General features: G+C 45.8%; 2 protein-coding genes across 6 annotated transcripts in view; one reads left to right on the top strand and one right to left on the bottom strand.

The window, feature by feature from the left end:
• Nucleotides 1-6,118: 6,118 nt before the first annotated feature.
• On the bottom strand, nt 6,119-24,235 carry C1H1orf131 (chromosome 1 C1orf131 homolog). 2 transcript variants are annotated; one of them, XM_023191776.2, is made up of 7 exons: nt 24,052-24,235; nt 21,514-21,860; nt 11,490-11,549; nt 9,348-9,443; nt 9,114-9,200; nt 7,844-7,896; nt 6,119-6,775 (listed from the first exon to the last, which is right to left on the bottom strand). In XM_023191776.2, the coding sequence occupies exons 1-7, from the start codon at nt 24,182-24,184 to the stop codon at nt 6,637-6,639; spliced, it is 915 nt and encodes a 304-aa protein (XP_023047544.2). In that variant the 5' UTR covers nt 24,185-24,235; the 3' UTR covers nt 6,119-6,636. The 2 variants fall into 2 exon arrangements, with proteins under 2 accessions (XP_023047544.2, XP_023047545.2); XM_023191777.3 differs by having other exon boundaries at nt 11,490-11,546.
• Nucleotides 24,206-25,154, top strand: part of GNPAT (glyceronephosphate O-acyltransferase) — a 34,342-nt gene continuing 33,393 nt past the window's right edge. For 2 of the 4 annotated variants that reach the window (XM_023191774.2, XM_023191775.2), the window contains exon 1: nt 24,347-24,484. In XM_023191774.2, coding sequence (XP_023047542.2) covers nt 24,407-24,484 — 78 coding nt within the window. In that variant the 5' untranslated portion in view covers nt 24,347-24,406. Of the gene's footprint in view, nt 24,485-25,154 lie in introns of all 4 variants that reach the window. The other 2 variants (XM_023191772.3, XM_023191773.2) reach the window with 2 other exon arrangements.

Genomic DNA, 25,154 nt, shown 5'->3' with positions numbered 1-25,154 from the left:
GGTGACAGAGCAAGACCCTGTGTTAAAAATAAAAAATAGCCATGCAGGGTGGCTCACGCCTGTCATCTCAGCACTTTCGGAGGCTGAGATGGGTGGGTCACCTAAGGTCAGGAGTTCGAGACCAGCCTGGCCAACGTGGTGAAACCCCATCTCTACTAAAACGATACAAAAATTAGCCGGGTGTGGTGGCACATGCCTGTAATCCCAGCTAGTCAGAAGGCTGAGGCAGGAGAATTGCTTGAACCCAGGAGGCGGAGGTTGCAGTGAGTCAAAATCGTGCCATTGCACTCCAGCCTCGGCAACAAGAGTGAAACTCCCTCTCAAAAAATATAAAAAATAAAAAATAAAATAAGAAAATAAAAATAAACCAGAAGGCCCCACCACAAACAGTGGGAAGGTCATAAAATTCATTTTTTTCAAGAGGGAACAGGGCTGGAGATACATAACAGTTACCACGCGGTTAAGGTCAATTCATGAGTGCAAAGTAGATCATGGGTTCTGCGCAGAGATCTGCGGGAAACATCCCAACGAACCCGAGAGCATCAGGAGACTCACCTGCCCCTTGAGCTACACAGACTGAGGCCAGACATGCCTGACCTGAACTCTGTCCTTTGCTGCTTTCTCACCTCATGATCCTCAAGAGCAGCCGTCTCACGTGGCCCCCGACAGCCCCTAAGACCAGTTACCTATGGGAAAACTGAATGGGCTCAGCTGAGTAGGAGTCAGATGTAGAGATTAGAGAGCAAATGTTTCTTAGGGCGAGCTCTTGGGATCAGCACTCATGGAGGCCCAGGGAAGGAAGCAGGATTGGATGGAGGGAGACATGGAGCTGCGCGAAACCAACAAATGCCTCAGCTAACTCCACTCTGGGGTTGTCTTGACTTGGGATGAGAGGACTGGACTTTAACACCCTCCCATGGATCATTCATCGACTGTGGGTTCCCCTGGCAAGAGGATGAGGCAGTCCCTGCAGAGGGCGGGCAGCTGAGGCCTGTTTTCCCTAACCACTCTCAGCAGCTGAGGGAATAAGTCCTTCACTCACGAAAGGGAATCTAGTGGGACATTACAGTGCCCACCACAACCCAACACAGTGCCAGGTCTGTGTTTCAGACAGTGTGGGGAGAAGCTCTTCCAGAATTCCATCGACCCATGCTTATAAGAGGGAGCTGAGCGTGGTGGCTCACACCTGGGCACGGTGACTCACACCTGTAATCCTGGCATTTTGGGAGGCCAAGGCGGGAGGACTGCTGGAAGCCAGGAGTTTGAGATCGGCCTGAGTAATATAGCAAGGCCCTGTCTCAACTAAAAAATTTAAAAATTAGCCAGGCATGGTGGTGGTTCATGCCTGTAGTCCCAGCTACTCAGGAGGTTGAGGTAGGAGGATTGCTTGAGCCCAGGATGTCGAGGCTGCAGTGAACTCCCATCACACCACTGTGTTCCAGCCTGGGTGACACAGCAAGACTCTATCTCTGAAAAAAAAAAAAAAAGGAAAAAAAAAAGGAGAGTCAGTGGAACCAGCTACGTTCCCTGTCACTGTCACTGGCCTCAGAGCTGCAACTGCACTATCTGCCTCCTGTCCAAGACATTCCCAGATTCCCCTTGGTGTCTCTGCTGACCTTGGTAGCTTATCTGCTGGTGTGATCCAGACACTCATCCCTGGGGGAGTCTAAGCCTTAGGTCACGGGGCCCGTCTCACTTCAGGATTGCTGCGCTTGTCTAGTTACTATCAAAATCGGATACAGTCAGTGTCCAGAGATGCCTGAGTGGATGACCAGGATGCAGACAGGCTCCTCCTAGCCTCTCTGTATGACAGCAGCCTTGCTTCCTCTGGAGAGTCCTGGTCAGTCAGCCCCGCAAGGTGCTGGCTCTTCTTGCCCAGACAACAACCATAGCTAATGATTCCATGGAATGCTGTGTGCCCTGCTCCCCTCTTTGGGAAACAGCGTCTCTAAGTCCACAGAACCAAGAATTGTGGGAACAGGAATCCCAAGTTCCCCAAGTGGGTTCTTGGGAGTCAGTCACTTCATGGGGACACAGCACCTTCTAAGTGTAATGGCTGTGCTTAGGGTGGTTTAAGGCATAAGCTACATTCTGGCAGATGCCACCTCCTCCTCACAGGCACCTCTGAGATGGCGCCTCAGCTGCACCTGCACCGGGCCTCCCCCTCGTTCCACCAGACCAGCAGTTTAGGATCATGGGCCCTGGAACACGCGCCTGGTCTTGCACCTCCTTAGCTGCCAAATAGGTCCCTTGGTTGGAAGCAGTGTTGTCCTGTGGAACCTGCTGCCAGGTGACAAGCAAACACTCTGTATGCCCTGAGGCTACTGGAGCTAGTCAGGCCCTGTGGGCAGAAAAAGAAAATCTTTGACAGGAACAGGTATTTCCTCCCATCATCTTCCAGGCTAGCAAAGCTCTGATGTAGCCCACGTGGTCTCCTCAGGGGATGGTCCCTCTTCAGGGACTCAGCACCGGCCTCTGTCATGGGCAGTTTGCACATTCTGGCAGCAGCAGAAGCTGGATCTCTCCGAGTGAGAATAGAAGAGAGCTGCTGACACAGGGGGAGCCTGTGTCAGACGGAGCAGTGTGTGCAGAGAGGGCAGAGGACCGGGCAGGTTTAGGAAACGAAAAATACATAGTTCAGGATGGAAGGAGAGCCAAGGTCAGGTTGTGAAGGCCTTTGAAGTCATTTTAAGGAATCTGACTGTGTGTGATGGGGAGCGAGGGACTGCTGCAGGAGGACAGCGGCATGACCAGAGTCACATTTGAGATCAGCAGGAGGATTGTGGAGGGAGGTGCACTGGCTGGAGCCTGGGTACTGAGCCTAGGACTTTAGGAAGTCACGATCCTTGCAGAAATCCCACCATGGCCAGACTCTGTCAGACCTGCCGTCGTGCAAAGTTGGGTGGGCCCTGAGGCCATCCACGGACCTACAGGATCAAGCACCGCAGGCTGCGTGGCCAAAACCTGGACGCCTGTGACATCCCACTCTGTGTGCCGCTCCTCCCTCGGTCCACACCTGGGATCAGCTGGCAGAGCGGGAAAAGTCTGTTTCACTCCTGGACCAGCATAAGCCCAGCCTGGATGGCAGTTCTGTTCTATTCTCACTCAGACAGCAAAGTCAGCATGGGCCCCACCCCCACCCTGGCTTGCGGGGCCCAGTTCAGGGCCTGAGTGCATAAACCAGTGAGCCAGTCAGACTTTCAAGACTCAGCTCTGAGCTCTGCTTCAGGAAGCCTGTCCATACTCTCAGAGAAGCTCAGTTGGCTTCAGTGCTACCAGGTCCCTTTTATGTACGTCCACGTTACCACACACACTAGGGATGAGCATCTCCTCACCCCAGCACCACCTCTGATTTGTCATTGGTGCTCAGTAAAGGATGTCTGAGTCCTCCTGAGGACTGGAGCCCGAGCTTGAAGGATAGACAGGTTTGGAACATAGAATGTTCACACCTGATGCCAAATGACCCTGTGGCCGGAAGTTCCATCATGGGCCTGGTCCTGTCAGACCTGCTGTTGTACAAAGTTAGGTGGACTCTGAGGTCATCCATCGGAGAGAGGGGAGCAGTCATCCTAGCTGAGAAAACCCAGCAAATGATAACAGCGCAATTGCAATGTTGGGAGCAGCCAGGCCACCAGCTGGTGGGCGAAGTAGGTGGGCAGTGCTGGGAGGGTGTAAGAGGTGGTGATATGGAGTGGAACTTTGCTTTTTTTCCCCTTAGGCTGATAACAATCTAATGCTTCCTTTCACCATTGGTCCAAACGAGGCAATAAATGATTAAGGTAAGAGTTTCCACCGTTACTGTAATGATGCTTTTCTACTTTGTCAGCAGAGGAATCGGGCTCTGTAGCCAAGTCCTGGCAAATTCAGTTCGTCCTAAGACTAAGGTTCTGGAGGCATCCCCGTCCGGCCCCTTCACCTCACGCAATCCTGGCCAGCCACCGTGCTAATGTAATGTGCCCCACAGAGCACGCTGAACTGAGCCATGCAGATGCATGTATGGCTGGGAAGCAACCCCATCCAGGGGAAGATGATAGCATAAAGGAGGCAGAGAGTGCCTGTTTGCCCTGGACGCTGAGACCCTGATCCCTTCCCTGGCTGGCTACTGTGAAAATCTTGGTCATGGCCCTGTCTTCCTTTGGATGCCCTTTTCATTGTCACTTTTCTCTGCTGCTAACCTTGCTAGGGGAAGCCTTATCAAATGGAAGTACGAGCATGGCCTGAAACTTGATCTTCAGTCCTTAAAGTACAGGTATGGTTTATGCTTTTAGCCCCTAAACCTCTAAGTGTTTCCAGAGCACCCAGTGGTCAAAAACCTGTTCCTTAAATATTTACAGGCAAATTAAAAAGTAGCCAGACATGGTGGCTTGTGCCTGTAGTCCTAGCTACTTGGGAGGCTGAGGCAGGAGGATCACTTGAGCCCAGCAGTTCAAGTCCAGCCTGGGCAACATATTAAGACCATCTTGTCTCAAAACAAAAAAAAAAAGTTTTAAGTGAAAATAAAAACAAGCTTAGTAATTTACACCTGGAATTTGTATGCTATTCCAAAATGGACTACCCTGGGACTGTGGTCCACAGTCAGGCCAAGTGCTCAGTTGTCTGAGCCATGATGGCTCATGAGAATTAGGTCTCCCTTCATCTCCAACACTGAAGATGAGGAGTTAAACTAATCTAGGAGCCATTCTCATGGGTCTTTTCCAGCTCCTGAGATTTTTCCTAGTGTTTTCTGTCATGTTTGAGATCTTCTACACCTTTTTAAAATTCTTACAGCCAAAATATATATCCTAATGAATAATGCCTTTCAAGATAAACCTGGAAAACAAACCACTCATTCCAGTTTTGCTGGCATTGTTCCAAGTTCCTCATTTGTCAGTGTCTTCAGAGACAACATAAAGTCACATAACAAAGTGAGCCATTTATACCTGATTTTTGGACCAAAACATTATCATTCACTAGGCTAGGATCAGAATTTTTTGGCAATTAAAGAAAAAAAAAAAAAAAAGGCCAGCCAGGCACAGTGGCTCATGCCTATAATCCCAGCACTTTGGGAGGCCGAGGCAGGAGGACAGCTTGAGCCCAGGAGTTTAAGACCAGCCTAAGCAATATGGCAAGATACAGTCCCTACAAAACTTTTTTTTTTTTTTTTTTTTTTTTTTTTAAGACCGAGTCTCGCTGTTGCTCAGGCTGGAGTGCAGTGGCGTGATCTCGGTTCACTGCAAGCTCTGCCTCCCGGGTTCATGCCATTCTCCTGCCTCAGCCTCCCGAGTAGCTGGGACTACAGGCACCCGCCACCATGCCCGGCTAATTTTTTTGTATTTTTTAGTAGAGATGGGGTTTCATCATGTTAGCCAGGATGGTCTCGATCTCCTGACCTCATGATCTGCCAGCCTCGGCCTCCCAAAGTGCTTGGACTACAGGTATGAGCCACCAGGTCCGACCTACAAAACATCTTTTAAATTAGCTGGGTGTGGTGGCACATGCCTTTAGTACCAAGTACTCAGGAGGCTGAGGCAAGAGCCCAAGAGTTCAAGGCCACAGTGAGTTACGATCATGCTGGGGCACTGCAGCCTCAGTGACAGATCAAGGCCTTGTCTCTAAAAAATTGAAAAAACAGGCTGAGCGTGGTGGCTCATGTCTGTAATCCCAGCACTTTGGGAGGCTGAGGCAGGCAGATCGCCTGAGCTCAGGAGTTCAAGACCAGCCTAGTCAACATGGTGAAACCCGTCTCTACTAAAATACAAAAACTTAGCTGGGCGTGGCAGCGTGCACCTGTTGTCCCAGCTACTCGGGAGGCTGAGGCAGGATAATTGCTTGAACCCAGGAGGCAGAGCTTGCAGTGAGCTGAGATCGCGCCACTGCACTCCAGCCTGGGCAACAGAGCGAGACTCCATCTCAAAAAAAAAAAAACAAAATTGAAAAAACAAAATTTTAAAAGCCCAAATTGTCACCATCATCAAAGACTTTTTTTTAATGTGCTACAAGCTTTAAGCAAGGGCAATATCATTAAAAACATATATATGGCTGCAAAGGTGATGAAGACTCTGATAGAGATAACATTCACTTGAACATGGGCACAAAACTGTGTGTTAAAACCATCCATTATTTAACAGTCACAGGCACATATACTACAATGTATTTTACTTACGTAACTTCTTCCCAAGTAGATTTTATACACATGGTAGGCTAAAAATTAAAACTGCTTTTCCACAAAACTGATAAATTATCAGATTCTTGGTTCTTTCATGATATCGTAACATTAAATCATTAAAAATATTATAAGGCAATTTAATGTAAACTACTAGCATTTACAAAACAGTAAAGTTATAAAAAATTGTATTCCAGGCAAATGCACCAAATACTGGTGAACATGAAACAGGAGTGAAGTCTGCTGGAGAACATTAAAAAACACTTTTCAGTGAGTTCACTTCACATTCATGCTGCACTGGGCCTAACGCGTTCAGTACCATGAAACAGACACTTCAGCAGCTAGAGATGTTACTTCTGTCTGACTTTCTTTCTAAAATGAAAAAGCAGTCTGTGAAATGTGTGGTAAGAACGATCTCTCTAGAGTCGCACAGGCTCCAGGGCCACTGCAGTTGACTCAGTTGTTCCCATCCTCGTTTTATCTGATAAAGTACTTCATTTGGCCACTCTGGAAGAATTTATTTTCTTGATATCAACTGGGCTCAGAATCAGTGTTCCATTTTTGAATTTTCCAACCTGTCCAATCCGTCCATTTGACAAAATACTGGGAGCGGACTTCTTCTTTTTGGATTTCCTACATTTAAAGTGAGAGAAAGGTACTATCAATAGTCTTAAACTTACCAACAAGCATCGCAGTACCACCAACCAGGCCACTGCAGTCTGGCCTGCAAATTCCTGGTTGCCTGTCGTGCACACCCCCTACCCCACTACGCCTTCCTGTGGTCCCTGAAACATGCCACTGCCTTCCTGCCTGCCTCGGGGCCCTCGCACTGGTTTCTTCTGAGAGGAATGTTCTGCTACCAGACCTTTCCAGGCTGCCCCTCTTCTTTGTTCAGTTCTCAGCTCCAATGTCACCTCCTCAGACTAATTTCCCAGCTCACCCCCTCCCTGTGGTTTTCTTTCACAATGCTCTCTTTCAGCTTCTCTACAACACTTGCCAGTACCTGATATCATCTTACTTATCCATTTGTATGTTTTGGGGTGTTTCTCTCCCTACAGGGAAGCTCCCCAAGGGCAGGGATATCTTTAGTGTGATTACAGCTGTACACCAACACCGAAGGCACCCACATGCCTGGCACAAAGAGGCATTCAACAGATAGAGATCGGTGGCCAGAACAAATGACTATTTTACAGCACATACAAGTGCACTAGGAGCCCAAGGAAACAGGCTAAGACAAAAAGAGTCCGTTCTAAAACAGTAACTCAAAGAGAGAGAAAAAGGCACTTGAACAAAAGCTAAGAAACAAGTATAAAGCAACGAAGTCAACATCCCTTATTCATAATTACGGTGCTCTATCTTATGTGGTATGTCAAAGAGCAGGCAATACAGACCCAGACTATGCTGCTGTAGCAGCACTCTTAGAACAGAAGTCTTTTCTTGGAAATGTAAACTGCAGCTTTTCCACTAGTCACTTGGAGTGTCGGTGAAAAGTAGGAGATTGGAGAAACTTCCTAATTCAGTTCTCAGGCAGTTGTTTGATCTTGCACAATTTACTAAATCCTACTTTGATGAGGATAAATGAGAGAGAGTAAAGCACTCTAATGGGCTAACAACACTACATACATTCAAGGCATCCTTTTCAGAACAAATCAGTAGGTTCATCCAGATTGTTCAACCCCAGGGCGTGATAAAATCACTCACCTGTCCTCCTGTCCTTTCTTCTTCTTTCTCTTGAAAATATCTGTTTCTTGGGCCTGATTTCAGAATTTAAGATCATATACACATCAGTAATGAATAATGGGATTCAAACAAAGGCAAGAGGTTTGTGACCAAGTCACTGAGACACCATTTTTAATATTTCTTTCAAGTGGGCATATTAAACTTAACAGTCTCAAAGTTTTACCCTAAAACCCTTTCAAGAATGTGAAAGGCTGGGCCTGGCGTGGTGGCTCATGCCTATAGCCCTAGCACTCCAGGAAGCCAAGGCAGGAGGATCACTTGATCCCAGGAGTTCAAGACCAGCCTGGGTAACACAGCAAGATCCCGTCTCAGTTAGAAAGAAAAAGAAAAAAGAATGTGAATGGCTATTCCAGATAAGACTAATAAGTTTCACACTGAAAGCTCAAATCTTCCATTTTAGGTGAAAGGTAGAAACTGTAACATCTATTCCCCTTGTGGTTTTTCATAGGCCCTTGTGTTGTATACAAGGTTATACAATGTAAAATGCGAAAAAAAAAAACACCACAAAACAACAACAAAAAAAACTAAGTACAGAAGAAAGATCAAAGTAGCCTGCATTATTGGAACAGGATTGCTATAGTTTGGATATGTGACCCTCCAAACCGCAGGTTGAAATTTGATCCCAACATTAGAGACGGGACCTAGTGGGAGGTGTTTGGGTCATGGCAACGGATCCTTCATGAATGGCTTGGTGCTGTCCTCATGGTAATGGAGTTCTCCCTCTGTTACTTCCCATTTCCCATGAGAGCTGTTTGTTAAACGAGCCCAGCACCTCTCCACGCTGCTGCTTCGCTCTTTCACGTCTCGCTCTTGCCATGTGGTCTCTGTACACATGGGCTTCCCTCTGCCTTCCCTCATGAGTGGAAGCAGCTTCAGACTCTCACCGGAAGCCAAGCAGATGCCAGTGCTATGCTTCCTGTGCAGTCTGCAGAACTATGCTCCAAATCAGCCCTTTTCTTTATAAATTACCCAGCATCAGGCATTTCTTTACAGCAACACAAACGGACTAAGACAAGGAGTTTGCCATTTCAAAGCAAATCTTGCAGGTAAGTATGCCAGATTACTTGGCTGGTATTACTAAACAGAACTAACTCAAAGAAGTGGAGAGCATGGGATCCTTTAACTCTGGTGCCTTCATTGCTCTCCAAGCAGCAGCTTCTGGCATTCCACTGTGTCAAAGAGCATCCATCTTCCCATTCTAGCTGAATAAAGGACAGACCATCACACCTACCAGTCTCTTTTCTTCTTCCTTTGCTGCCTTTTTTTCTTTAATTTGCTCCTGTAAAACCTTGTAATTCACATAACTCTTCTTAGGAGGCTGTCATGAAAGAACAAGGAAACAAACCATCATATTTTATTCTGCAAAAATGTGCCAGTGTCCCTTGCCCTGACTTGCTCTTGGCTTTCCTTGCTCTTGCTTTTTTGGCATGTTGTCTGGTGATGAAAGGTAGCAGCAGCCCCTCACCTTAGCGCCCAACATAATGGCACGTTCCTGTTCCAGGATTCTCTCCTTTCCTTTTCCATAACCAGTGATCCCAAAGCGGTGCACTTCTAAACGAGCCTGCGGACACAAAGCACAATCAGACGCAAGTGTGTTCCAACAACTCCCAAGAAAAAAACATATTGCCAGAAGTAATGCATTTCAGATCCACTGCTCTGCAATAACAGCACACGGGAATAATAACTCCACTGTTGTGTGGTCAAAGGAGCTCTGTGGAGGCTCTCCTACCATATACCATCTCTCACAACATCTTTCTCCCATTTCTTTCCTTGGAGACAGGGTCTTGCTCTGTTACCCCCACAAGATGGAGTACAGTTAAAAAGAGGTGTGATCATGTCTCACATGTCTCACTGCAGCCTTGACCTCGTGGGCATGATTTTCCGAGTAGCTAGGACTATAGGCACGCACCACCACACCCGGCTAATTCTTAAAAAGTTTTATAGGGAAGAGGTCTCACCATGTTACCCAGACTGGCCTTGAACTTCTAGGCTCAAGTGATCCTCCCACCTCAGCCTCCCAAAGTGCTGGGATTACAGGTGTGAGCCACCGTGCCTGGCCCTCTCCCATGTTTTTTTTTTTTTTTTTTTTTCTGAGACAGAGTCTCGCTCTGTCACCCAGGCTGGAGTGCAGTGGCATGATCTTGGCTCACTGCAAGCTCCGCCTCCCAGGTTCATGCCATTCTCCTGCCTCAGCCTCCCGAGTAGCTGGGACTACAGGCACCCGCCACGATGCCCGGCTAATTTTTTGTATTTTTTAGTAGAGACGGGGTTTCACCATGTTAGCCAGGATGGTCTCAATCTCCTGACCTCGTGATCCGTCCGCCTTGGATCACGGTGCTGGGATCCGTGAGCCCAAAGTGCTGGGATTACAAGCGTGAGCCACCGTGCCCAGCCCTCTCCCATGTGCAATTTGAACAGCTGATACAAAGAATTATCTCTGCACAAAGTAATAACAGAGCCAGGATTCAATGCAGAGCTCTGTAGTTAAGAGCTTTAAGATGCTCTCTAAAACAAGCCATTGTCCATAAAGGCAATAATTTCAACTGAAAAACACCTCTCCAAACACACACAGCATTTATCACAGCAGCTTCAAACATAGATCCATAGTTTTAGAAGGAAGAGAAAAGTCAGCAATACCCACTCTTAGTTGTTGGATTACTTCTTTCCGTCTTTTTTCTTACGTGCTTTTTAACACATTACAACCACAGAATATACATATCCCCATACTTAGCATTGCATCAGTGGCATTGTAGTCACAAAACCATCATGTATTAAATGAGTATATAATACTCAATCAAGTGAGTGCAGACCGGGCGTGGTGGCTCATGCCTGTCATCCCAGCACTTTGGGAGGACGAGCCAGGTGGATCACTTGAGGTCAAGAGTTCAAGACCAGCTTGGCCAACATGGTGAAACCCCATCTCCATTAAAAATACAAAAATTAGCTGGGTGTGGTGGCACATGCCTATAATCCCAGCTACTCGGGAGGCTGAAGTGGGAGGATCACTTGAACCCAGGAGCCAGAGGCTGCAGTGAGCCAAGATCCTACCACTGCACTACAGCCTGGGTGACAGAGGGAGACTGTCTCAAAAAAAAAAAAAGGGAATGCAGTATGATTTGCTTAACCATTTTCCCAACTTTTAGACATGTAAAATAATTTTTAGATATTATAAAACTGTTAATTTTGGCCAGGTGCAGTGGCTCATGCCTGTAATCTCAGCACTTTGCAAGGCCGAGGCGGGTTTATCACCTGAGGTCGACTAACATGGGGAAATCCCATCTCTACTAAAAATGCAAAAAATTAGCTGGGTGTGGTGGCAGGCACCTGTAATCCCAACTGCTCAGGAGGCTAAGGCAGAAGAATCACTTGAACCCAGGAGGTGCAGGTTGCAGTGAGCCGAGATGGCGCCATTGCACTCAAGCCTGAGCAACAAGAGTGAAACTCTATCTCAAAAACAAAAAACTGTTGATTTTTATAATATGTAACATTTATACTACACAGTTTGCATGTCATGTTATAAACTTACAATAAATACAAACATACATTTATAAACAAATATTGCAAATAAAGTTAATTATAAATAATTTAACAATCTCAAAGTACATACCTTTTCTAGGTTAAATTCTTGTATATCCACATCTCTCTCCAAAACACCAGATTCAGTCTGCTGAGAGAAAAAAATTCTTATTTAGATTATCTGTTACTATATCATTATAGTATCTATCACCAAAAGAGTAATGTTTTAAGGAACCTGAAAGTGACTCTCTCACACCCACTAGACTGGCTACTATCAAAAAACCAGAAAATAACAAGTGTTGGCAAGGATGCAGAGAAACTAGAACCCATGTCCTGTATTGGTGGGAATGTTTTACCACGTGGTATAGGCATTGGGGAAAACAATTATCATGGTTCCTCAAAAATTAAAAAATAGAATTATATGATCTGACAATTCCTCTTCTGGGCATGTACCCAAAAGAACCTGGAGAGATATTTGTACACCTACATTCATAGCAGCATTATTCATAATAAATGCAGAAGCAACTCAAATGTCCACCAATAGACGAACAGATATTTTTGAACGTGGCATATACACATGCTGGAATATTCCACAGCCTGAAAAAAGAAGGAACTCCTAACCCATGCTACAACATGGATGAACTTTGAAGACACGATGCGAAGTGAAATAAGCCAGTCACAGAAGGGTATGTGCATGATTCCATTTTATGAAATACCCAGAGGAGTCAAATTCACACAGACAGAAGTTAGAATGGCTGCCGCCAGGGGCCGCGGGGAGGGAATGGGGAGTTGGTGTTTAATGGGTATAGAACATCAGCATCAGTTTGGCAAGCTGAGAAGGGTTCTAAAGATGGATGGTAATGAGGGCAGCACAACACTGTGAATGAGCTTAACACTACTGAACTGCACGCTTAAAAATGGTTAAAATGGGTCGGGTGCGGTGGCTCATGCCTGTAATCCCAGTACTTTGGGAGGCTGAGGCAGGTGGATCACGAGGTCAGGAGATCGAGACCATCCTGGCTAACACAGTGAAACCCCATCTCTACGAAAGGTACAAAAAGTTAGCCAGGCATGGTGTCAGGCGTCTGTAGTGCCAGCTACTCAGGAGGCTGAGGCAGGAGAACGGCATGAACCTGGGAGGCGGAGCTTGCAGTGAGCCGAGATCACCTCTGCACTCCAGCCTGGGCGACAGAGTGAGACATCATCTCAGAAAAAAAAAAAAAAAAGGTTAAAATGGTCAATTTTACATTCATGTGTATTTCACCACAATTTCAAAATTGGAAAACAGAAAAAACCTTGAAACTGGCCCAGATGGCTAAATGTCAAAAGTAATACAAGCATGTTGCTCAAAATCCTAATGAACAACTAACAGAAGAAAAATAAAGACAATACTTTTTAGGGTCTCAAAGCTCATAAAAGTAAAGATGAGAAACAGAGAAAAAAAGGAAAGCTGGTAAGAGAGCAATGCCTGAATCTCACATATCACATACAGAAAATTCTGCTTGCTGCCCGCTGGGAGGGTTTAGGAAAGGAAGCCTGTGAGCAGGAATTTTAGAGGGTAAAATTTAGAGAGTAAAACTGCTATATTCAAGTAATTATTTCTTTCTTCCCTCCCATCCTGTCACTAGAGTAATGGGCTAAACAGTTCTTTCAGGAACCTCAGATTCCTAGCATGGTGGAGATTTGGTTTATAATTCCTAATAGAAAATGATGCTGCTGCAAATGCCCCCAGAATACGTGACTCTTTATAAAAACCTGTCCCCTGCCCTACCTGCCAAGAGGTGCCTATCACAACGGCACCATGTGCCATTGTCCACCAGTGGTGGCATTCCACCCTGCAACTACACAGTCCATGAGGCAGCCACAGTGGAGTCCACTCGCTCTCTCCTTCTCCAGGAGCTGTGCTTCCGCTTAGCCTGGTTCCTCATCCCCCAGCCTAGCCTCCAACACCGTATTTAAAGTGTGTGGGTTTGGACAGTCAGTCACTGCATGTTTTCATAGACGATGGCTCCTGTCTCCCTATGAAATGACTCTTCAGATGATGAGGACCTCTGCACTTAATTCACAGGGGGGTTATTATGATATAACAGGATAAAGTGTAGTAAGTGTGTGGCACAGGGTCCAAAATACAGCAAGGCTTACCCAATGCTCTTATTCCTAACGGATCTACTGACTACACCGTCGGCAGCATCACAGGCATCCGCTGTCACACCGGACACTGACTGGCTCTCCACAGGATTGGGGTGCTGACGGTAACAGAGGACGGGACAGCAGACGGCCACGGTCAGGGCCCAGGAGTATGGCCTAGCTCTGTGCTATTAATCACAGCAGACGCACTTTCCATTTACTTCATCTTCCTTCCTGGCTTAAGATTTTCTCCAAACCTGTCTCCCACTTGGCTGACAGCATCAAGTGCCTTAACTAAGACCACAGGCATAGCTTATTGGAGGACTCTGTGTGAGCCACTTCCAATTTATCTACCCCAGAAAGAGTCTTCTTCCTATTCCATGACTGGAAAAAATTCCACATTTACTTTCAAGTTACGGTATATTTTCCACTGCCATGCACATCCAATCTATTTACTACGACCATATTTAAGCCCTAAAAAATCAAACAAAACCCTGTATACTGTTCCCAGATCTCCAAGATCTCCTAAGGTATTTACCACCTTTTCTAAACATTTAAGTAATTCCTCTCTTTCCTCCTACCTGCGTCACTGAAGTAATGGCTAAATCAACTTTCTAAGTTGAACATTTCCATTTCTTTTTTCTTTTTTTTTTGAGACGGGGTCTCACTCTGTTGCCAGGCTGGAGTGCAGTGGCGCTAGGCACGTCAAATTTCTAGCAATACTGGAGATGTCATAGATGGTTTTGGCTGATTTGTTACTAGAGATTAGCATGAGAATGGAGCAATTTAAAGAGGATTTCAGCACAGTAATAAAATTCTTGGCCAACTGTATGACGGCTACTATGAGGTTGAAACCCCTTGGCCTTGGAGAGAGACTGGCCTACAAAAGAGAGGAGCAATGTCGGGCCTCTCCTAGTCCCTGCTGTCCCCATCAGCAGCCACAGAGAATACCTAATCCCCTGCACCTTGGCCGTGGGGACACCAGGGCTGAAGGGCTGACTAGACCAAGGGGAAGAGAGCCCCTTGGTGGTAGCTCTGGCACAGACACAGATACCTCGGTGTCCTCATCCCTCATTAAACAGTTCACCAGAAACATCTTAGTTTTGTAGCTATTGATGGCTTTTTGAGAAAGGGTCTGAGGTCTAGATCTGTGCATGTATCAAACACAAACTTTTGGGAAAAAAAATTCTTGGCTCATTATTTCACAGATGCTGAGTCCCTATTAGCACGACCCACCACTACCTAATTTTTATTTTTATTCACAGCTTGAGAATCACTTCAGCACATTATTCATAATACATGACCTGACTGAGAAACCATCAGTGGTCTCCTCAGTTTTCCTTCCCCCCATATTCTCTGCGGTAGGAGGCATTACTGCCCATAGGCAATACTGGGTCCTCCTCTACTTCCAGGCACACGGGCGACTCACGCTTCCCTGTCTACTTGATGCTAGGAATGCCCAGGTGGCTTTCCCTGGCCAAAGAAACACGAGCAGAGGGGGTGTGTGCCTACTTCCACGTGAAACCCTTAAGAGCCCTTCATTAACTCCCCTTTCCTTCATTAAAGCAACTAACAACCCTCCAGATGGTGGCACCCCATCATCCTGGGTCCGTAGATGAGGATGGTGTGGCACAGGAGACCTGCCTCTGCAAATTCCAATGGCCATGTAACATGAGAAAAATTAACTTTTGTCTTTTAAACCACTGGGACGTAGGGATTATTTGTTATCAAATCACAGTCTAACTGATCCCAACTAATCTAGCCTTACTATCCCACACAAGGAGAGGGATATGTATGGAGATCTGGGGAACGTGTATGTTGGGCAGGGAAGAAGGAGGAAAAGCTAGAAAAAGAAAGAACAGTTTGGAAGAAAAGTGAGAGGTGAAGGCAGGCAGACCACCAGACTCAGTGAACCTGTCTATGGGATGATTTAGGTATTTTCTCTTACGCGGCTGTGATTTTCTTTTTTTTTTTTTTTAAGTCTATTAGTTGAAGAGCCCAACCAACCTGTCTCCAGTTAGAAAAAGAGCAGCTCAGTAAACAAAAGCTCTTTTAAAAATGCAGGCAGCTGTATGAATATTAAGAAGTTGGTTCATACCTTGATGAGTCTAAATTACTTCAGCTAGATTATTTTCTTCCTAACACCCGTCTGACACTGCTCTACTCAGGAACAGGAAGTCTGGTGTAAAAGTAATAAGCGGCACTGGAGCATGGAGGATTTCCAGGTGGAGCACTGTGCAGTGGGCTACTTCCACATTGCGGGGAGGTATGGGAGCTGCAAGAATTTGGGGAACGATCAAAGCTATCAGACGATAACTTGTGAGAAATGTCTCTAATGTCTCGCTATGGCTCAGAGTCAGTGTACTTGTGTCACTCAAAGGACAAAGAGCAGAGCCTAACCTCACCTATGCTCTCTCTAGTATAGCAGTTAAGTACACAGTGTTGAAGCCAGAACGCCTGGGGTCTGAACCCGACCTTTGACACTTACTTCGGTTCCATAATCCTTTATTTGGCAACCTTAGGGTCAGGTTCCAGCTTTAACATTCAGAAGTCTTTACATTTTAAAAAGGCAAAGCTGAACATACTGAATATTATAGACCACTTTCAGTAGGGTCCAAGGCAGTAACCCATAATTAAACACATTAGTATTTCTGTGGCAATATCAATGAATATTCATAACAAATGAGACGAACAAAAAAAAATTTTTTTTTTTTGAGACAGAGTCTTGCTCTATTGCCCAGACTGGAGTGTAGTGGCACGATCTCGGCTCAATGTAACCTCCGACTACCGAATTCAAGCCATTCTCCTGCCTCAGCCTCCCAAGTAGCTGGGACTACAGGCGCCCGCCACCATGCCCAGTTGATTTTTGTATTTTTAGTAGAGACAGGGTTTCACCATATTGGCCAGGCTGGTCTTGAACTCCTGACCTTCTGATCCACCTGCCTCAGCCTCCCAAAGTGCTGGGATTACAGGCATGAGCCACCATGCCCGGCCGAACAAAAATGATTTTTAAAAGCTTTGTCAGGTTTTTCTGTAAAATAAATTTGCACCAATCTTAAAAGAAAAAGGATCAATCAAATTGTGTTTTCCAGAGCTCTGGGTGTTCGGAATTGTAGATATGGGGCTGTGAGGTTAATGTTTAACTACAGGCAAGTAACTTAACCTCTTGGAAATCTCAAGCTCCTCTGTGAAATGAAAACAGGTCCCAGGAATTGTGAGGCTTGAGACCATAAATGAGTTAATGAATAAACACTCTCAGTACACCCCCAGTAAGTATTAGCAATTTGCTATACGCTCAGGGGCAGCCTCCACGTACCTCAGTCTCAGGATGCAAAGGTCCCTTCTGATCTACAGAACACTATTCTGTTATGTGTTTCTTATCTCTTTCTTATCTAAGGCCACAAAGGAGGCTAAGGTTCCTGAAACAGGGCCAGTGAATGATTCACGTTAAAACAGCCCAATGCTAGCTGTGGAGAAATGGCAGCGACACAGCCCTAAGGGCTGAGCAACACACAGGTGTGTTAAGCTACATCTGACACTTCCATCGCTTAAAGCCTAAGAATTTTCTTCCTTACAGGCAGTCTTGTACCTATGAAAGAGTAGGTTTGCCAATTCATTTTTTTGAGATCATTAGTCCAGGCCATGCTGTTTGAACCTGGACCACTGCAACAAACGCCTAAATCAGTCTCCTCATGCCTCTTGCTATTGCTCCCTTATAATCCATTTACCATATAGGAGCTACAATGATCTTTTTAAAATTTAAATCAGATCACCTCATGCCCTTGCATGAAATTCTTTGGTGGCTTCTCATGTACTTAAGACTAAAGTCCCAAGGCTCACTACCGCCTATGAGACCTGGCAAGAGCTGGTCTCAGCCTGTCTCTCTTGTATCTCCCCTCTGTCCTAGTCCTGCTAGACTTCTTCCAGCTCCTTGAACATGCCAGGCCTCTTCACACCCCACAGTGTTAGCAAGGCTGTTTTCCCCTCCTTGGCTCGCTCTTCTCTGTCCCATTCACCAGCATCATTTAATACAGCATTAGCCTGAATGCTGCCTCCTGAGAGAACTCCCTGAGCACTATATCTAGACTAGGTTCTACATGGTACTCCAGGAACCTATTTGTTTATAATTCTTTCTAATTATATTATATTGCTCGACTCCGAAGTAGATTGTATAGTATACTCCATAAAGGCAAAGCACTATTACCTTCTTCACTGCTCCATCTGCAAGGTCTGCAGAGAGCAGGCACCCAGTGATTGCTGGAATAAATGGAGGAATGAATATGTGATCTCTTACTATTTCCAGTCAAATTACTTGTATAGTCACTACATTAAAAATGGGACATGGGCCGGACACAGTGGCTCATGCCTGTAATCCCAGCACTTTGGGAGGTCGAGAAGGGCAGATCATGAGATTGAGATCGAGACCATCCTGGTCAACATGGTGAAACCCTGTCTCTACTAAAAATACAAAAATTAGCTGGGCATGGCGGTGTGCATCTGTAGTCCCAGCTACTCAGGAGGCTGAGGGAGGAGAATCGCTTGAACCCGGAAGGCAGAGGTTGTAGTGAGCTGAGATCGGGCCACTGCACTCCCGCCTGGTGACAGAGCAAGACTCCATCTCAAAAAAAAAAAAAAGGGGACATGATGGCTGGGCATAGTGGCTCTCAAACCTGTAATCCCAGTGCTTTGGGAGGCCGAGGCAAAAGAACTTCTTGAGACCAGTGGTTCAAGACCAAGCCTGGGCAACAAAACAAGACCCAAACTCTACAAAAAATTTTAAAATGAGCCAGGCATAGTGGTGTGCCCTATAGTCTTAGCTACTTGGGAGGCTGAGGCAGGAGGATGGCTTGAGCCCAGGAATTGGAGGCTGCAGTGAGCTATGATCGCACTACTGCACTCCAGCAGAAGTGACAGAGTGACACCCTGTCTCTAAACATAAAAAAATATATATATAAATGGTGGCCAAGTTCCCAGATAAACCCATGAAAACCTGCTTCAATGCACAAGGCAGCTTAATCATAGAATTTATAGCACAAGTTCTGGAAAAATAAGGCCATTTCCTGGGTCTAGGCAGGGCTAGCTGGATTGTTGTCCAGCGCACCATCCCCTTCTTCCTTTCTCAAGCATTCTCTAAAAATGACCAGCTGATGCTATGATTGGTCATGGAGGTTATCATTAACCATCATATATTTTTGCCACCCATGTCTGTTTAACTGCCCTGCAATGGCTTAGAAGTTTTTAGGGAACAAGGGCACAACTATACTTTCCCATGTTACATAAACTCAGCACAGATGGTGTATTCCAATTAGCACCAGCTGGCTGACTACTCTTTTACTTAGCATACCCAGAATATGCCGTAAGAACTAGCATTATATTCACGTGTATTTATTTCCACGCTGCAATGGCAACATTCTGAGGTCGTTTTATCGGTGTATGTGTTTTTAATGTGTCCACATTCTAGCCCCTTAACCAGACACACCCACATTTCAAACGACACATTTAAAAAAAAAAAAAGAAGAAGAAAGGGCACAGTAACAATGACAAATGAAAAATTTCATTAAAGTCAGGAAGTTCAAAATGTAGAGTGAGCTGAGGCTCCTGAGAAAAGCCAACTTGAATGCACAAGGGCTCGCTTGGAACAGGAAGCAAAAGACAATCTGACACACTGCCATGGATGTTCTATTATTAAGCAACAGGGAAATGCAGACTCATTCAATCCCAACTCTTCTGTCCTTTCTATTAAAAAAATAACTTTCCATTCCAGAAAGAACATGAGGGAACATAAGAGGAAACTGAAGTCTGAGACACTTGAAGAAACAAGAAAGGGTGCCTAACTGCTTTATGTTAGTTTAAGTCTTCAAATGCTGAATTATATTGCAAAGCAGTGCTCTCCAACATTTTTCACATCATGACTCATACAGAAAATACCAGTATTTCTAGGATACACTGGGGTACTGGGATATGGCCAGCTTCGGGGCTCTGGTTGCGCCAAACACCAAAGAAATCCATTTCTTGACCCACCTGTAACAGTTACCAGAGCCTTAGTATTTGGAACATAAGAGTTAAGAAGCTTATCGAGAATCCTAAAATAAAGGTAGATACAGTTACAGATTCACTAAAAATCTCTTTTTTTTTTTTTTTTCTGAGACAGTCTCGCTTTGTCACCCAGGCTGGAGTGCAGTGACACAATCACAGCCCACTGCAGCCTCGACTTCCTGAGCTCAAGCAATCCTCTGGCCTCGGCCTCCCAAAGTGCTGGGATCACTGGTGTGAGCCACCACACTCAGCAAGCAGAATGCACTAAGGATCTTTGAGGAAGAGATGCCAGTGAGCTTGACGTGAAGTGCTACCTGAATTTTAGAAAAGATTATACAGATGGTTTTTAAAACCATAAAGATGCGGCAAACACTGGACACTAACATACATTTACACATTCATAAAGAACAATGCAAGCCAAACTATCTTTGTAGTGGGTAGAACTGTGCCTCTAAAAACATATGGCCATGTCCTACTCCTCTTCAGAACCTGTGATTATGATCTTACTTGGAAAAGGATCTTTATAGCACAATTAAACATCTCAAGAGGAGATCATCCCAGATTCAGGGTGGGCCCTAAAGCCAAGAGAAAGGCAGAGGGAAACGTGAGACTCAGGGACACAGGGATGAAAGCCATGTTAAGACGGAGGCAGAGATTATAGTTATGTCACACACCACAAGCCAAGGAAACTCTTAGAGCCACCTTCTGGTCAGAGGCAAAGGATTCTCCCCCAGAGCCCTCAGAGGGAGCATGGCCCTGCCAACAATTTGATTTTGGACTTCTGGACTACAGAACTATAAGAGAATACATTTCTGTTGGTTGAAGTCACCATGTTTGTGGTAATTCATTAGAGTGGCCTTAGAAACTAATACATACAATCCTCACTTTTTTGTTGATAGACAAAGGTTTGCAGGACATGGGGAAGGTTACAGAAATGGAATAGCAATGAATTTGTCAAAGCCATTATGACATGCTTGTCAATAAATTAAAAACATCTGGGGCCGGGTACAATGGCTCACACCTGTAATCCCAGCACTTTGGGAGGCCAAGGCGGGTGGATCATGAGGTCAGAAGATCAAGACCATCCTGGCTAACACAGTGAAACCCCATTTCTACTAAAAATACAAAAAACTAGGCAGACGTGGTGGCGGGCGCCTGTAGTCCCAGCTACTCAGGAGGCTGAGGCAGAAGAATGGCGTGAACACAGGAGGCAGAGCTTGCCATGAGCCAAGATTGCACCATTGCACTCCAGCCTGGATGACAGAGCGAGACTCTGTCTCAAAAAATAAAAAATAAAAAACATTTGGAGGAGAAACTACACCTCCCTTGAGGACTGAATTTTGGGTCAGATTTACAAGTTCAGTCTGAAAAGGATTACTGCTCAGAAAAATCAAATTGCTTTTCCACCAGCATTGCTTTTCCTCAGGAGCAAGAATTTCTACATATTTTGTTCACTGCTATATCTCAGTGCCTCCAACTGTGGCTAGCACATAACAGGAATGCCAGAAAGAGTTGCTGAAAGGGTTAACTCAGCAGGCCTGTGTTTATCAAACCCTGCACATTCTCAAGAAAGTCCTATTTTCAACACTGGCAGTTGGCTGGCTCCTGAGAATTGAGCAATTAGAATATTCTGCCTGATCAGAGTGTTTTTGCATATCTGAAGTCTTGAACTACTGCTGTACCAAGTTTTCCCAGACAGTTTATACTAGCAATGTGATTGATGGTGAATTCCTGCTTTTCACTGGAGGTTTAGAACTTGAATAACTAAGGTCAGTCTGTAGGCGTACATGACTGATAAGGGCTATATGCTGTCTTGGGTCCTGTGAGTCCTTTTGGCAAATCTGCAGGCCTAAGGATAGTCAGGCATTCCTGCCACGGTCTAAAAAGCTACTCACCTAATACTACAGTACCAGGGGTTTCACCACGTACATATAAGCTAACCAACTCATTACCTTTGTGCTCTTGTTATGATCTGGTGTCAATTTTCTTTTTTTATTTCTGCTGTGAAATTCTACCACTTCTACTTGTTCCCTATTGTTCTTTAGGGAAGAGGGATAAACTGCAGCAGCAAGGATCTCTGGTTCTGAAGAGGGACCTGTGGGGGTCCCAGCAGGAGCACAATGCCGCTCTTCTCTAAGTTCCTTGAAGAAGTTCGAAGCACTCTTCCTCTGGCCTCTTATGGGAGAACCAGGTAGGGGAGATGGCTCTGCTGCCAAGGCCGCTGCAGCCTCCACATCTCTCTTCTTGTTTTCCCTTTTCTTTATGATCTTCTTCTGTTCTGTTTCACCTTCCGTATCTCCTGTTTGTTCAAACACAGGAAGGAAAATAAATATTTTCAGTCTTAGCTATCATCAGTATCAAATCATACGAATGTACCTGTATATATTCCAGGGCTATATGCACCTAGAAGCACACACAAAGAAATAAACTATTTGTTTTCCTTCAAATAGAGTGTATTTGCAAAATGCAGAGAATCCAAAATGTGGTCATCTTTTCCTAGGTAACTATATTTATGTCTTCAACCCTTATTAGTACAATCACTTTAGTCCCCACCTTGGTCCTTACTCAAAGTGTCATCACAGCAATAGTCCCCAGGGCTGGTAATCCCAATTGGCTTTATACTAAAAATATCAGGCACTGCAGCCACTGTTTCTTTTTAACACTCTCCGGGTTACAGGAACATGGAATAGTCTTCCTATTTTCTTTCACAGTTCGGAATTAAGACGAACCTAAGACAACTGGCTCAATTTGAATGCCTTTGTTTTCTATTCAATTCTCTTATTTACTCTATATTTCGCTTGTTCAAACTCTAACCAGTCACCTGAAAGTTCTAACTAGAATCCTAGGCATCCTTACTCACATGCATTACAAATACCACAGAGCTCTCTAAATTACCAGCTGTTGATTTCTGCTTGCTACTATTTGCTTAATCTTTTACACCATAAACATTTAAGAGCCAACTAAACTTTGGCATTAAGGATATAAAAATGAATACACACCTTCAATGCCTTCAGAGTTCCTACCATGATTTGCAGCCTGTGTTGACATAAATTATATTATTTTGCAGAATAATCTTTTCCTCTAGATTTTAAACTTCTCAAGGTCAGAGACTAAGTCTTCTCTGTCCTCCAGTATGTCCAAGGGCACAGAAATACTAGTGAATACAAGTGTGGGGTCTGGGGCTAGAATCAGAATCCAGGCTCTGCAAAAATTACCAGTTAGACAACCTGTATCAGGTTTCATGAACCTCTAGTACTTGTTTTTACATTTGCAATCATGGGATTCATGACAGTGTCTATTTCATGAAGTTGAAAATTAAATGAGCAAATATATGAAAAGCATGTAGTATATGGCAAGTTCTCAATACTTTTAATTATTATTCCTACTGTTTAGGTGAGCTTAGAATTTTGAGCAGTCGTTCCAAAATAAAAATAGCTTTTAAAATATCACGCTGTAAATTTAAGACATGTGTGTTGTCCTGAAATCTAATGATTTTCCTTAGTGCATGTGCAAAGGGTGTCACCTTCTCCCGGGCAAGCTCTTCAGAGTATGAGGCACTGTCTTCCTACTGACACGGCATGCGACTTTAATGGGCTCTTTTATTTTCCTTTTCCCCCATCAAGATAAAGAACGGAGAGTAAAAGGTTGGCGCACTTGTTTAAAAAAAAAAAAAAGGCCGGGCGCGGTGGCTCACGACTGTTAATCCCAGCACTTTGGGAGGCTGAGGCGGGCGGATCACAAGGTCAGCAGATCGAGACCATCCTGGCTAACACGGCGAAACCCTATCTCTACTGAAAATACAAAAAATTAGCCGGGCGTGGTGGTGCGCGTCCGTAGTCCCAGTTACTCGGAGGCTGAGACAGGAGAATGGCGTGAACCCGGGAGGCGGAGCTTGCAGTGAGCCGAGATGCGCCACTGCACTCCAGCCTGGGCGACAAAGGAAGACTCCGTCTCAAAAAAAAAAAAAAAAAAGTTGTGAAAAGGACAACTCGCCAAGGGCTATGTCTCTGGCGAGGGACATACAAGGATGAAGCTGGTGAATTATCCAACAGGCCCGAGGTCCCAGAGCGAAATGACACTATCGCACCAAGGTCAGGCAGGTCTTGGGGGTGGCATGGGGAAAGGGGACATCCCAGAGCTCAAGAAAACGTGGAAAAGTGGGCTACTTCGGGAGTCCAAGGTCCTGTGTGCACTGCCCCCGTTAAATCGGAAAGCCTCGGTGCTTCCTACAAGAAAGTACGACGGTCCCCACACTTGGGGACGAGTTGTAAGGTCTGACGAATAACTCGACAGAGCCCGGTCAAGGGGTGACTTCCGATGGAGAAATGTGTTCTGCATCCGCTACTGGAACCAGGTGGGTGGAAGTTAAGGGTGCTTGACATGCAAGAACCTTTAGCCTCAAAGCAGAGGCCAATTCAGCACGGGCCGCACAGGAAAACCACGTTCCTCAGGTCTGCTCTCCACCTGGGCTCCTGGGACCCCGCACTCACCGAAGTCGTAAAGGTTCTTGAGCAGAGCGTCAAGAAGTGTCGGAGAACTGGGAGGCGTGGCGGACCCCCGGCCTTGCTCCTGCGACATTGTGGGATCAACCGAGGAATCAAACCTCATTCTGCCGCGCGGCATCGCCGCTTCCGGGTTCCGCGACTGCGCGCATGCGCCATAGGGCCCTGCGCGGCTTCCGTCCTGGCTGAGATGGCGGCGCCCGGGATCCTGTGGTGCGGCTGCAGAGGGTGCTGCAGCCCTAGGCGAAGTAGGGCCGTCCTGCGCGAAAGAACCGCCCCCAGCAGCAGCACCACCACTGCTTAGCAAGGAATCCCAGACCCCGCCCGGGACGGCAGCCGCACCATGGAGTCTAGCAGTTCATCTAACTCTTATTTCTCCGTTGGCCCAACCAGTCCCAGCGCTGTCGTGCTCCTCTACTCGGTAGGCGCCCAGGGAAAAGAGGCCCAGAGCGGAGCTGCGCGAGATAGTACCCCTTTCTCCCACTCCCTATTCCTCCGGCCCAAGACCCTTGCCCAAAAGAGCTGGCCCGCTAGGCTCCCGAGGAGGGGTTAGTTGGTTGGGTTGGTTTCCAGGACAACAGTGTATCGTTGTGTGTCTGTGTGTGCATGCTTTTGGAAGTTTCTACCGATTATGGTTCCTTTGGTTCCTTTCCACTTGTTCCTTCTCTTTCTATCAGGCCCTGGGCCTTCAGAAAGCTCCTGGACACGGGAATGAGGGATGAGAATTGGAGTTTCCCCATCTCTAGCAAGGGCGTGTCTAGCTACCTTTTGGGCAAATCTGAGAAACCTGCGGATCTGACCCGCCCTGAGAGAGCCTGTGGCTCCGCACCCCGCCCTTTGCTGCTGTTATATTCCTGGGAGTAAAGCACTTGGCTTGTATGTGGGGATAGAGTTTTAAACACTTTAATGTAGGAAAATTTAGAACTTCTAGACATTTTTATTGCCTGTTTTTGTCTTCCAGTCATTATTGTACCTTTTTCACAAATCATTTTGGAGGACCGCCAGCGCCACCCAGCTTCTCTCCCGCTTGCCTTTTTTCCCCCCAAACCCCTCTTCCTCTCTTGGTTTTAACCGGTCTTTTTTGCTGGCAG

This window comes from Piliocolobus tephrosceles, chromosome 1, assembly GCF_002776525.5.
Source record: "Piliocolobus tephrosceles isolate RC106 chromosome 1, ASM277652v3, whole genome shotgun sequence".
Taxonomy (NCBI): domain Eukaryota; kingdom Metazoa; phylum Chordata; class Mammalia; order Primates; family Cercopithecidae; genus Piliocolobus; species Piliocolobus tephrosceles.
This window is presented reverse-complemented; position numbering and strand designations above follow the sequence as displayed.